Raw genomic sequence first — 14,172 nt, 5'->3', positions numbered from 1 at the left:
CAACATTTTTGTGATCTCCGCCCTCAAGACCTTTGATTTATTTGGGTCCTGCCTCCCCTTCCGGACACGAAGTTTGTTTAGGGCCTGAGCAGAGCAGGTTCTCTCCGACGTCAGCAGCTGTGTACCCAGGCAGGCCGAGGCTGGCGGCTCAGGGAGCAAGGCACCAGGCAGGACCGACCCCAAAGCCTTTCTCTGTTGCTCCGGGCGGAGAACCGTCCTGGGGAGGGGGCAGACCGCGCATAGGTGCCCAAGGCCGCAGAAGGACGACCGGAAGCCCTCCCGCGGGGCCAGCATGCGTGCGGGCGACTCGAGCTAGGCCTGGTAGGTGAAGGGAGGCGAGTGAAGGGCCGGATCTCAGACTGAATCAGGGAGAGGACGGGCGGGGAGGGGACCAGAGTGTGGCTGCTTCGGCAGCTCCGCGGGCCTGCGGCGGGGGTGGGTTACCGTTAAAAGACTCACGGAGAGGAGGAGTTGAGGAGCGTCCCCCACTCACCTGAAAGAGGCTGCCGCCCGTGGCTCCAGCTGCCCCCCTCCCAAATTTAAGCCACGTCAACTCGGGAATCCCGAAGGGCAACACCTACCACCGCCGCGCCCCGCCAGGGGACTCTACCACTCGCTGTTGGGACGGAAGATGGGACTAAGACATGGACCAATCAGGGCTGTCGGCACAGCGTTACCAGGGAGACCAGGCACGCCTTGTTTGTAACTAACCCGTCAACAATGACAGAAACCAATCAACGTCAGGAAATGCTCCGCTTCCTCAAGGAAACAACCAATGGACACTAAAGATTCGTGGAGGGGCGGAGTCTGGCGCGAGCTAGTGTTCCGGAAGAAGATCTGGGTTCGAACCGGAAATATCGGGAGGGCGGGCGTTGGGGGAAAGATCAGGTGTTTTCTGCCTCTGCTGTGTCGGTCGGATGCCTCCGATTACTCCGCGGCATTGGCCTCGACTGACCCAGACTACCACTGCCATCAGGGTGGTTGTATGACCTCTGAGAAGAGAGTGGGGAATCCGTGGGTTTTGCTTTTAAAGTAATACAATATTAGAGCCGGAAAGAAAGTCGTCTAATTATGACCTTTTCATTTTACTGGTGAAAAATGAGGACCAGATTAAAGGGACTCGCCCACAGACAAATAGCGACTTAGTAACAGAACCTGGACTAAAACCTGGCGTCTGTATAAAAGAAGATCAGAGATGGCTCTTAAGGACATGCGTGAGAGAATAGTGAATACTAGTTAAGTGCCTCATAGGAAGTGGCGCTTAAACTGGGCCAAAGGTTGAAATTTGAGGACTCAGGTCCTGGAATGGGAGTCAGTGAGGAGCTCCAGTAAAAAGGCACCGAAATTATGCATGATCTCCTTAAGCCCCTAAGGCACTCTCTTGACAGTGAGTATTAATTTGAATTTATTGAGGCTACTGTGTGCCAGGCACTGAGCTAGTCCACTAAATACATCTTCACCCTAATGCTCAGTAAGGTCTTTGCTGGCTACCCATCTGAAATTGCAGTCCCCTGCACTGTATATTGTTGTTGGAGATATAGCTGTGATCAAGAGGCAAAAATTCCTGCTTTTCTGGAACTCAGTTTAGTGAGGAGAGAGAAAATGAAGATAAGTAAATAATATGGTAGATGGAAAAATGCTTAGGGAAAAAATAAGCAGAGAAGGGGTATAGTGCATGCAGGGGACTGCAATTTTTTTTTTCCCCAGGGGACTGCAATTTTAGAAAAACAGAGCAGGCCCAGTAATTTCTGTTTCATCCTCTTGTACTCAAAACTTGGAATGTACAGGGCTGCCCTTCCAGAGCCTGACATGAGCCAAGACGTGGAAGGTCTTCTGTAGGCTCTCCAAGAGCTTCTAGTTGAGGACAGCAAACAAAGGAATGTTGCTGAATATGAACTGCAGCTGTTTAGGGATGAGACATCCAGCTGACTGCATCAACAGCTGAAACTGCTCCCTGATGATGTATATACCTCTCATGTAGCTAGTCTCTCAGTGTTATATTTAAATAGTCATTAAATATAATCCTCATTAATCAGGGTTCCTCTAGGGGTGAAGAAAAGTCTATGAGATTTGGATTTTTGTATGGAAATATCTACATACGTGTCCTACAGAGCTCTGGCTTCTTAATTGGTTATATTCCCCTACATCCGTGGTCGGCAAACTGCGGCTCGCGAGTCTTTGGCCCCTTGAGTGTGGCTCTTCTACAAAATACCACAGCCTAGGCGAGTCTGTTTTGAAGAAGTGGCGTTAGAAGAAGTTTAAGTTTAAAAAATTTGGCTCTCAAAAGAAATTTCAAATGGAAAAATAATTTAAAAATAAAAAATAATCAAAATTAAAAACAAGAGAAATTTCAATTATTGTACTGTTGATTTGGCTCTGTTGACTAATGAGTTTGCCGACCACTGCCCTACATCAACAAAACTCCCAGAAGAATCCAGAATGTACCAAATACCCCATACTCAAAGCCTAAGAAAACAGGTTTCTTCTGAAATCCCTAGCGCTCATAGGTAATGAGTCATGGGTGTTTTCTCTGGAAGTGCAGAGATACCTGTTCATATTTTGGTGCTCATTTCTTGACTAGGGCCTGCCTGCAGAATACTGTTGTAGCAGATGGGAAGTTGTGTCACACCTATGCAGAATACAGAGGTATTGCTGCTCTAAATTGTTTGGGCTCTGTTCTGGTGTCCCTAGGAGGCCAATATGACATGGGGTAGATTTCACACTATTTGTCTCCATGTAGCAGTTGACAGTCATCCTTCATACCAATTGACTCCTAGAAACAGATGTCAGAGGAGGCCTCCTACAGGAATTGGGACTTCTGTTCTCCTGATTTCACTCTTAGGAATGTTGGCACTCCTGATTAGGCATTAGACCCATGAAGAGACTGACTGGCTTTAGGAAAACTAAGACCAGGCCTGACGACTTTGTTTCATCCTCTTATACTCCTTAAAACTTACAATGTACAGCAGCCCTTGATGTGTATTTTCGTGCCCAGCTCCAGGCTTCTGGTCTTCACAGGTCTCTGTATATAGTCTCTTTGAGGATGGAAGAAATTGAAATTCAGGGATCTATTCTGTCTGCAGTTATCAGCTTGCCTTCTGCTGGGATAAGTTTTGGGATGGGGAGGGTAGGTGTTAGGTTGGATCTTAGGAGGGCTGTGTAGAATGAGCAGATGTCCTTGTTTCATTCTTCTCAGAGGCATCAGAGATGCCTGAGGGAGGCAGAAGCTTGCTGTTTTCTCCTACTTTGATATTAAGAACCTATTGCCTGTCTTTCAGTTCTGGCTAAGCATCCTCAAGCAGAAGCAGCAGTTTGCACAAAGGTGGAAAGGGCTAAGCAGGAACCCTGGCACATAGGAGAGCTATAGAAGCTAGGTATCCTTGCCTAGGGGATGACAAGGGTTGTCTCCCAACCATAGATCACTGTTAAAACTTGCAACGTATCTTCTGAGGCTAGAAATGCTAGAGTTGTTTGACTCAAAGGCCTGGAATAAGCTATTCTCCCAAATTGATTGAGGCCTCTTTTAACTTCAAGTATTTCCCACAGAATCATCAGGCTCTGGGTACTACATGGAGCATGCGGAGCCAGGCAGAAAACCTTGAAAGCCATCGTAAGCAAAGGGTGGGGAATGGCTCAACAAGTGGGTTGTTCTCCATAGAGGATGAAGCCACAGTATTTTGTAGAGAAGCAGCAATCATGCCACAATAACTCAGGTACTACTTCTATATGAATCATTATTGAGCATTATAGTATACTAGAGGCCTGATGCACGAAATTTGTGCAAGAGTAGGCCTTCCTTCCCCGGCTGCCAGTTCCCTCTGGCACTCGGAACCCGGGCTTCCCTCCGGCCTCTGGCAGGCACCCGGGACCTGGGCTTCCCTCACAGCCCTGGCTTCTTCCGGAAGGTCATCTGGTTTAATTAGCATATCCACACTTTTATTCTTATAGACTAGAGGCCCGGTGCACGAAATTCATGCACTTGGGGGGAGTCCTTCAGCCCGGCCTGCACCCCCTCGCAGTCCAGGAGCCCCGTGATTGATCACCCCACAGAGGGAGACCCCACCTATCACCACCGGCCGTGTAGCCTGGGCCTCCCTCTTTAGGGCAATCTTGGGCCCCCTACAACCAGTGGCCTGGGCCTTCCTTTGCAGGGTGATCGTGGGGCAATGGCGGGGCCCCCCAACCAATCGCATCACACCCACCTTGGCGGTAGTGCTGGGTCGCCGCGGTGACCCAGGAGGGACCAAGAGGTCAGCAGTTCAGCCTGCTCGCCAGTCACCGCCCACCCGAGCCTGCTGCATGCGCAGCCTGGCATTCGGTCGTCCGTTCTGTCGTTTTGGACTTTACGGATCCTGGCTCTTTATATATTAGGATGAGGAAGTCATATGGGGAGCAATTGTGACTTTCTTCTTCTAAGGCACCCAAAGGCAAGGGCATAAAGAATCTGAAACCAAAGAAAAGAAAACTTAAAAGCTCTTATTCACAAATACTTATAAGCACAGACTGTGCCAGACTCTGGTGTGGCTAATTTTTTGTTTAGGAGCTAAGAACAAATCCCAGGCCTCTAAGTAAGCTTTGTGATGGGGACTTATTTAGCCCATCAATTTGAAGAATGTTCTTATGTACCTTAGGAGATGTGGCAGGCCCCTCTTTTGGAGAACTCCCAAGTACTATAAATGTTCCTCAGAATACAGCTATATTTAATACTAACACAATGAGAACACTAGAACTCAAGTTATACATCAAACTGATATCTCTGATATACTTCATAGGAACTTTCAAGGACTATATCACTAAAGCCTACCTTTATTAATATTCCTAGCAAAAAAAGCATCACCAAGATTATCACCCAACCATTGCTGATATAACTAATAAATTTGAATATTTGCATATAAAGCACATACTGTGTGAAAGTCTATGGACTTCCTAATTGTCTTAAATTGTCCTAGGTGTGTCCTGCTCAATAAACTCCCTTTGATTTTTATCAGAAAGTTTTAAAATATCTTCTTCATTTACTACTTGAGTACTAAGCATGCTATTTAGGAAGGTGTGTTTAACCTAGAGTCAAAACCAAGTTATTTATGGATTTTGTATAACCAGAATCAGTTGGCAGTCTTCCTTCTGATTCTTGAAGTAAATGCAATCCTACCTTTTGTTTCCTGACTTATTCTTCTCAGCCCTCAAGATTATCAACCTTCTCATTCACTTTTCTTACATACATTTTAATTAGGCTGATAGGCACAAGAAATACAGACTAATTAATATGAATGATTTAGCTGCATAATTTATAACCCAGTAATAAAATACCTTATAGGAGTTCTGTACAGACACAGGTGTTGAGTCTACTTCCTGGGATAGTCTTTTCTATTATGCTATGACTTCCTTTTTAAGCCTATGTAATGCTAAGGGCTGCTCATTCTAGAGAAGGCCATTTTAGGACTTTGCCTTATCTCCCTTGTCTTCTCTATATCTTATGGGAACTCCATGAAGTCAATCCATATTCATTTTATTTTTATTAATCTTTCTATGCTGCTTATTATTCTTGTGACCATTACATGAAAATACAGAGCACTAAAATTGCTTGGATCTCTTAATAGTAGGGCAAGCCCACTTTTCCATGTGTGCTAGACAAATCCACACTCATCAAATAGTTACTAAGTACCTTTTCATGATAAATTGGTTGAATAGATATATTTTCATTCCCTCTGCCTAGAACACTCCTTCTCCTCCACTGGTCAGTTTATTCTTCAGTTCACTTCCTTGAGAGGCTTCTTCTGTCCAACTCCCAGACTAAGTTAGTGACTCTCATGTCCATATCACTCCCTGAAAAATAAATCTTCCTCTTGTTAATATTTATCTCTTTTACTGGAATGTAAGCTCCATTAGCAGAGACAGTCTTCTACAACTAGCACAGTATCTTTTACATTATAGACAATTGGTCAAATATTGATAACTAAGTCATTTAGCAATTATTAAGTGTATATAATGCACCATCCCAGTGCTCATGCGGGCTTCCATAAGGCAAATGGGCCATTTTCATGCAACCAATTAAATACCTACATAAATGCCAAGTATGAAGAGAGGGAGGGAAAGATTAACTGAAACGAGTAAGTGGTTCATTTTTGAGTTATATAGACCTGAATTTAAACTTGGACAAGGTAGTCAATGTCTCCTATGTTGTTTTCACATTTGCAAAATAGAAATTATCCTATAGGGTTGTTATAAGGATTAAGTAAAATAATGACCATAAAATAATTAGCAGAGACAAGCACTTATCACACAATAAATGTTAACTATTACTTAGTAGCAGTAGTAGTAGTAGGAAGTATCATTAGGTTCCTGGAGTAAGGTGGGATGATTTGATGAAGGGTCTATAAATACCATTTCCTTAAATTCTCAACTAGACTAGGTAAGGAACCAAATGTTAAAGACTAATGCTGAAATTATCATCTTAGATCAGCAGTTCTTAAACTTTTATAAAAAAGACAAGAGAAAGCAAGTGTTGATGAGGAGGTGGAGAAAAGGGGACCCTTGTACACTGTTGGTGGGAATGTAAATTGACACAGCCATTATGGAAAACAGTATGGAGCTCCTAAAAAAATTAAAAATCAAATTGCCATATGACCCAGCAATTTCTCCTTCTGGGTATATATCTGAAGAACATGAAATACAGCCGAAACCGGTTTGGCTCAGTGGATAGAGCCTCGGCCTGCGGACTCAAGGGTCCCAGGTTCGATTCCGGTCAAGGGCATATACCTTGGTTGCGGGCACATCCCCAGTAGGGGGTGTGCAAGAGGTAGCTGATCGATGTTTCTTTCTCATCGATGTTTCTAACTCTCTATCCCTCTCTCTTCCTCTCTGTAAAAAAATCAATAAAATATATATTTTAAAAAAGAACATGAAATACATAATAGAATATTATTCAGCCACAAGAAAGAAGGAAATTCTGCCATTTGTGACAATGTGGATGAACCTAGAGGACATCATGCTGAGTGAAATAAGCCAGACAGAAAACCACTGTATGATCTCACTCATATGTGAAATCTAAAAAAAAAAAAAAAGTCAAATTCATAGAAACAGGGAGTAGAATGGTGATGGTGGTTACCAGGGTCTGGGAGGTGGAGGAAATCAGGAGATACTGGTTAAAGAATACAAACTTTCAGTTATAAGATTAAGTTCCGGGGATTTAATACAGTATACAGCATGGTGAAAACAGTTAATAATACCTCATTATATATTTGAAATTTGGTAAGCATAGATCCTATGCATTCTCACCACACACACAAAAGAGGTAACTATATGATAGATGTATTAACCAAATTGTGCTAATCATTTCACATTGCGTACATATATGAAACAATCATATTACTTTAAATATATACAGTTTTATCTATTATACTTCAATAAATCTGGGGTGGGTCTTCAAAATTTAATCATTAAAGTTCAGTTCACCAATCATGCATTTGGATTCCCTTTTGTCACGATGTGAAATTGACCTTAATAGATATGGATATTACTGAAATGAAGAACATGATGCAGAGTGGCTTTTCTACAGAATTTGTATTAACTACAGAATTTTCTACTTCTATTTTTAGGTACTCTATAGGTTCCTAAATGTTTTAAAAGAGAGAGAGAGAGAAGAGAGAGAGAGAGAGAGAGAGAAAAGCACTGGCGGGTGTGACTCAGTTGAGCAGGATCCCATGTACAGAGAGGGTGCTGGTTCAATTCCTGGTCAGGACATATGCCCGGGTTGCAGGCTTAATTCCCAGTATGGGGAGTGCAGGAGGCAGCCAATGGATGTTTCTCTCTGTCTCTCTCCCTCTTCCTTCCTCTCAAAAATTTATTTAAAAATACTTAGAATTTGTATTTCTCATACTTATATATATGTTTCATATATTATTTGTATTTAAAAGTACATATAAATACACTTTCTTCTATATAGTGAATTCTGATGTGATCAAGTAATCCAACAAAATTAAATTCTAATTGCTGATTAAAGAATTATTGATAAAATCACTTTTCCATGTGTCTTAGATTTTTTCACTCTTATCTGAGTAATGCAGAATTATTTTGTTACTTAATATCCTATCTAATAAAAGAGTAACATGCAAATTGACTGTACCTCCGCTACATCCACAAGCCACACCCACTGGCCAATCAGGAGTGAATATGCAAATTAACCCAACCAAGATGGCTGTGGCTACAGAGCGAACAGGAGGCTTGGGTTTCCCTGGCAATGGAGGAAGCCAAGCTTCCTGCACACCGTGGCAGGCCCTAGACTCTGCTCAAGGCTACAAAATTTCAATTATAGAAGATAAATAAATCCCAATAAAAATGGCTGCAGCCATGGAGCGAGCAGGAGACTTGGGTTTCTCCAGCAATGGAGGAAGCCAAGCTTCCTGCACACCCTGGCCAGCCCAGACCTCTGCTCAAGGCTACAAAGCTTCAATTATAGAAGATAAATCCCAGATACCAGGGCCTCTGCTTGGGTCACCAGGGGGCATGACTGGCCTGCAAACCACCACAGGCCCCTCTCCCAGGCTGCCCCATGCCCCAAGGGAACCCTCACCCTGATCCAGGACACCCTTCAGGGCAAACCATCTGGCCCCCACCCATGTACCAGTCCTCTATCCTATGTAATAAAAGAGTAATATGCAAATTGACCATCACTCCAAACACAAGATGGCTGCCCCCAGGTGGTCAAAGATGGCTGTCCCCATGTGGACACAAGATGGCCACCACAAGATGGCCAGCAGGGGAGGGCAGTAGGGAGGGATCAGGCCAGCAGGGGAGGGCAGTTGTGGGCAATCAGGCCAGCAGGGGTGGGCAGTTGGGAGGGACCAGGCCTGCAAGGGAGGGCAGTTGGGGGCGATCAAACCTATAGGGGAGGGCAGTTAGGGGTGACCAGGCTGGCAGAGGAGGGAATTTGGGGGCGACTGGGCCTGCAGGGAAGGGCAGTTGGGGGGACTCAGGTCTGCAGGGCGAGCAGTGGGGGGGACCAGGCCTGCAGGGAAGGGCAGTTAGGGTTGACCAGGCCTGCAGGAGAGGGCAGTTAGGGGCAATCAGGCTGGCAGGGGAGCAGTTAGGCATCAATCAGGCTGGCAGGCAGAAGCAGTTAGGGGCAATCAGGAAGGCAGGCAGTTGAGCAGTTGGGAGCCAGCAGTCCTGGATTGTGAGAGGGATGTCCGACTGCCCGTTTAGGCCCTATCTGGTGGGATTGGGCCTAAACGGGCAGTCGGATATCCCTTGAGGGGTCCCAGATTGGAGAGGGTGCAGGCTGGGCTGAGGGACAACCCCTCCCCCCCCCCCCCGTGCACCAATTTCATGCACAGGGCCTCTAGTAGTAAACATAATAGCATTATCAGTCAGAATGTATGACAGCAATGTCAAAATTAAAAGTAAAGATTGTATTTCAGTATTGCAGGGGGGTTTGAGTTAAACTAATCAGCTTTATCTTCAATGCACCAGCTTCAAGTTGTTTTATTTTTTAGCTGCTGCTACCTTGTGCTTAGAGTAGGGTCTTGAAAGCTGTTTTCAGTGTTTCTTCTCCACCCTCTACTTTTAGTCATCCCTGTATGCTTTTGCCAGAGGGGGTCTCTCTCCATATACCTTTTCCCTATCCTAGCAGTAACTACTGCCTATTACTTGGTGCTAGGCTAGTCTTTGAGACATGGGTGGTCTGTTGTCCTGATCCAGCCTAAATTTTAGGCCAGGTCTCTTCTTCCTGGGGTGGGGATTCCTCAGGGTTCCTACTATTCTACCCCATGGCAAATTGCTGTGGCTGGTCTTTAGCAGGAGTTTCCTCCCCAGTATTAGCAGACCTCTGGTTTCTATTGGTGTAGGATTTCTGAGCCCAAGATGATTTCCTGCCCCTCCCAGGAGCGGAGGGTTTTGTTTCTATCCCTGGATTTCTACTTGTGTCTGGGTCTAGTGTTTCCTATCCTGCCCCCAGAGACAGATTTTATTTCTATTCCTTCCTTAACGTGCAGTGGAATTTTGTCTGAGCCTTGGAGGTTAGAGGGCTTGCTGCCCCTGCGATTGAAGCTTTAAGGCAAGGGTTTGGGAAAGTGGGTGATGCTTTGGGCATGTCAATCAATCAGTAAGTAGCAGCCTATTACTTCATGTTTGCCTGCACCACTAAGGGCATCTCTTCAGGCCTCCTACCTGCTCCCAGTTTTTTGTATTTAGTAGAGGTCTAAATTACTCTTCTGTCTGAAACTCCTGATATTCTAATTGACATGCTACCCCATACTTGGCCTTTAAGAATTTGCTAGAATTTTAGTTACTGTAATTTCTTATCCTGTCACCTTTGTCTCCAATGCTCTACTAACTATGAAATAGTTCATTTTACAGATACTGAGCCTATCTCAATTTACTTAGTTTTCTTGAGGCTTTACTAACTGATAGGCTAAAAAAACTTATTTTTGTAGATTACTTGGCATTTCTTTTAAGGTAGGAACAACATTCTCATATAGCTTTCTATAATTCTAAGTGAAACCAGAACTCTCATTTGCTTATTCACAGATGAATTTTTATACATTTATTTTCCAATTATTAATAAAAATTATTTTAGGATTTTGACTACAATTTTACTAAACTCAACTTTGGGAATGAACATTATCCTATTTGGTCTGCCCATCCAGAAATACTGGTATTACCATTCATTTATACAAAACACACACTCCAGGTTCCTTATATGGAGTCCATGATTTGCTAATTGATTTGAACTTAAATTCCATATTGTTAACAAACATAAATAGTGGTGGCTTCTGCTATTAAAACATAAATAGGGATTATCAGAAATTATTAGGTTGGAACAAAATAATCATATAGGTACCTAGGAACATAACAGAAACTAAGCATTATATTTAGCTCTGAGCTTCCTAGGAGATGAGACAAATAAGGAAATGGTGGGCTTTATATTTCTTATAGAAAGAATGCAGTGTTTATATGGAGACATTTTTTCTTGCATTGAATCCTAGGATTTTTAAAATGTAGTTCCTTCTAGAAATAACAAGATAGAAACTGTGTTCAAACAATATTTTGTAGAAAATAATTAAATGTCTATCAGTTGGCCTTTCCCTTACCTCAATAAAGGCCAAGAGTACACTTCCTATATTAATAGAATAGGAATTTTAATAATAAATGTGAAAAGTTGAAGTAATCCTGACAAGTTATTCAGAACTGTTGAAGATATTTATTTTGAAAACACCTTTAGTTGGAAAACAGCAGAAACAAAAAGAGAAATATCACATTTTATAAAAGCAGTAGAATGACATGCTGAGTTTAATTCCACAATAAAAGCCACACCAATTTGTGTGTGTGGCCAGGGTGGAGGAGTGGAAAAAAAACAAACAAACAGAATTGAGATAGAGGTAGAAGGTAACTCTTTGCTTAGAACCTCTGAAAAACCATAAGTTTTGTCAAAGCATGCCAGAGGCAGATCAATATAATCTCCTGAAATGCAGAATTTATATCATTTCTCAGGGTAACTCCTTAAGGGGGTTTGGTTCCACCAATGAATAAAGTTCCTAATTCTATACTAAGCTCATCCTTTGGGACATCAATCTCATCTCCTGCTTCTTCCCCGAGCTTTTTCCACCAGGGCGCTTGTAGATGCTTCAGAGTGGTGAGGTGGGCCTGCTTGGCCTTGGCCGCCACAGGTCTGGATCTACTTAGGAAGAGCTCAGGTTCTTTCCCTTCTGCCTCCTTCAGACTTGGTGCCTCTGTAGTAAACAGAAAGTAAACAGGTAAGTGGAAGAGTTCTGTACAAACAAGTAGGAATTTGGAAACTACAGAGTCAGAATTCTGCAATAGCAGGCAGGGACAGGGTTCCAACTCTGAATCTATCATCATTGCTAGGTCTAGATGGCATGTAACTATTCACAAGTTGTAGCTGTGGCTGGCAGGAACTGCACCCACTCCCTCATTCTATGTTTAAAAGAATAAAATAAGATGCAGATTTATTTATAAGCAGGAATATTTAAAATAATAGCAGAACTCTATCCTACAGATGAGAGCCTGTTACAGCCCCCTATCCATTCTAAAATACAAAATTTTCAAGTAATGTCATTAAATAGAGGACCCTAGCCCCCGCTGCTCCACATATACTTCAAGTGTTTTAGAGGCTGACTGAAACTCTATGGCTTCATGGATGGGATATCTCATTAAATGCACCAGTGATGACTAGATGAATTCAACTTTGTGAAAGCCCTTCATTAAAAATTATAAAATGGCACTGTAACCACTGGTGTCATCTACTTCTAAAATATGATCAAGAGCTTTTGAGACTACATAACAGAATCTGGCTAGTAGGTCTTAGTATCTTTTTTAAAAAATTGATTTCAAAGAAGAAGGGAGAGAGAAACATCGACGAGAGAGAATCATTTATTGGCTGCCTCCTGTACAGTCCCCCCCCCCCCCACCACACACACACACACACACACACACACACACACCGGGGGATCGAGGATCAAGCCTGTAACCTGGACACGTGCCCTGGCCGGAATCAAAACTGGGACCCTTCAGTCCACAGGCTTTATCTACTGAGTCAAACCAGCTTCAGCTGGTCTTAGTTTCATTAAAATGAATAACTTTGTCTGAGTTGATGCACATGAATGATATAAAGGCTGGAGGAAGTAGTCAAGAAGGAGGTTATGGGATCTGCATCATTTGGAAACATTGGGTGTTGGTATGACCTAAAAGTAGAAATTTCTAAAGATAGGAGATGGACTAAAAGACCACTAATTGGTGTTTTCCTTCTGAAGATCTTGAATGTCACAATATCTTGTAAAGGTTCCTTTCAGAAAATAAAAATGGAATGAGCACATACTCATTAACTGCTCAATGTTGGTACTGATCTGCGCCTTCAGAGCCTCTCTGTGCTGTTGGGCTCTATCTTCTAGGGCTCTGCCCATGAAGTAGTGTTGTAGTCGTTCTTGTGCTTGGGAATGGAGCTCTCTGCTGGCCACATCTGACATCTGAGAGCTCTTGAAACAGAGGACATAAAAAATTGTCACAAGGACATATATATCAAAGTATGTTTCACTCAACCACTTAGCAGAGGTTCCAAAATGCTTAATTGTCTCTCATCTTATCAACTGACTAGAGGCCCAATGCATGAAATTCGTGCAAGAGTAGGCCTTCCTCCCCCCGGCTGCTGGTACCGGCTTCCTTCTGGCACCCAGGACGCAGGCTTCCTTTTGGCCCCGGCTTCATCCGGAATGACGTCCAGTTAATTAGCATATTACGCTTTTATTATTATAGATTGTTATGACTGATGTCTACCTTCTACTCTTGTACAAGCATTTAAATAGACTCTTAAAAGAAGCTTTAGATGAAAATACAGGTGGGGAAGTTTCTTTTTGGTATGCTCCTATGCCTCACTTCCTCACACAGTGTGGTATTCTGGGAGAAGAGAGAAGACCTAGAAATTATAGTGAAAATTATAAATGGTTTGGTGAAGACATGGGCTGGAAGAGAAGGCCAACCCTTCTGTTCTAGACCCCACCTGATAAGATATCTTAGTTATATTACGATTCCCAAACTTATCTAAGCCATGTTATAACTGCTTCTGATTTCATAGAACAAGGGACAAAATCAGCTAAAGGATCATGTTCTTTTGGCTTCAGCTGGTCTTAATATCTTTAAAATGAATAACTTTAAAGGGAACTTAACTAATTAGTTTGGAGAAGAATGAAATTTAACTTTAACTTTAAATTTAACTTTAAAGCTGATAAAGCTGATAAAGCTGATAAAGCTTCCAACACCACAAAAATTGCAATTCCTGGATCTTAGATACAGTTTTGTTCCAGTTAACATCTCACTTTTCAGCCATGGAATTTTAAACAGGTGCATTACAATATGGCTAAAGCAGAACTTTAAAAAAATAATAATTTTATTGATTTCAGGGAGGAAGGGAAAGGGAGAGAGAGATAGAAACATCAATGATGATAGAGAATCATTTATCAGCTGCCTCCCGCATACCCCGCCACTGGGGATCAAGCCCAAAACCAAGGCATGTGCCCTTGCCCGGAATTGAACCTGGGACCCTTCAGTCCACAGGGCAATGCTCTATCCACTGAGCCAAACCAGCTAGGGCTTATTTTTTAAACAGGCGTATGCATTAGAATCACACATAGTACATTTAAAAAAAAAGGACATTAAAGATCT

At 42.8% G+C, this 14,172-nt stretch overlaps 2 protein-coding genes across 4 annotated transcripts in view; both read right to left on the bottom strand.

The window, feature by feature from the left end:
* The window catches only part of GOLGB1 (golgin B1), an 89,542-nt gene extending 88,929 nt beyond the window's left edge, over window positions 1-613 (bottom strand). The window contains exon 1 of the mRNA XM_054713943.1: window positions 494-613. The gene's annotated coding sequence lies outside the window, so the exon portion shown is untranslated. The remainder of the gene's footprint in view (window positions 1-493) is intronic.
* Window positions 614-11,249: 10,636 nt separating this feature from the next.
* IQCB1 (IQ motif containing B1) overlaps window positions 11,250-14,172 on the bottom strand; it is a 57,107-nt gene continuing 54,184 nt past the window's right edge. For all 3 annotated transcript variants that reach the window (XM_054713940.1, XM_054713941.1, XM_008146656.3), the window contains 2 exons: window positions 12,833-12,989; window positions 11,250-11,726 (listed from right to left, as the gene is read on the bottom strand). In XM_054713940.1, the coding sequence (XP_054569915.1) occupies window positions 11,497-11,726; window positions 12,833-12,989 (387 nt within the window). In that variant the 3' untranslated portion in view covers window positions 11,250-11,496. The remainder of the gene's footprint in view (window positions 11,727-12,832; window positions 12,990-14,172) is intronic.

The sequence above is a fragment of the Eptesicus fuscus genome, chromosome 3 (genome assembly GCF_027574615.1).
Source record: "Eptesicus fuscus isolate TK198812 chromosome 3, DD_ASM_mEF_20220401, whole genome shotgun sequence".
Lineage (NCBI taxonomy): Eukaryota > Metazoa > Chordata > Mammalia > Chiroptera > Vespertilionidae > Eptesicus > Eptesicus fuscus.
This window is presented reverse-complemented; position numbering and strand designations above follow the sequence as displayed.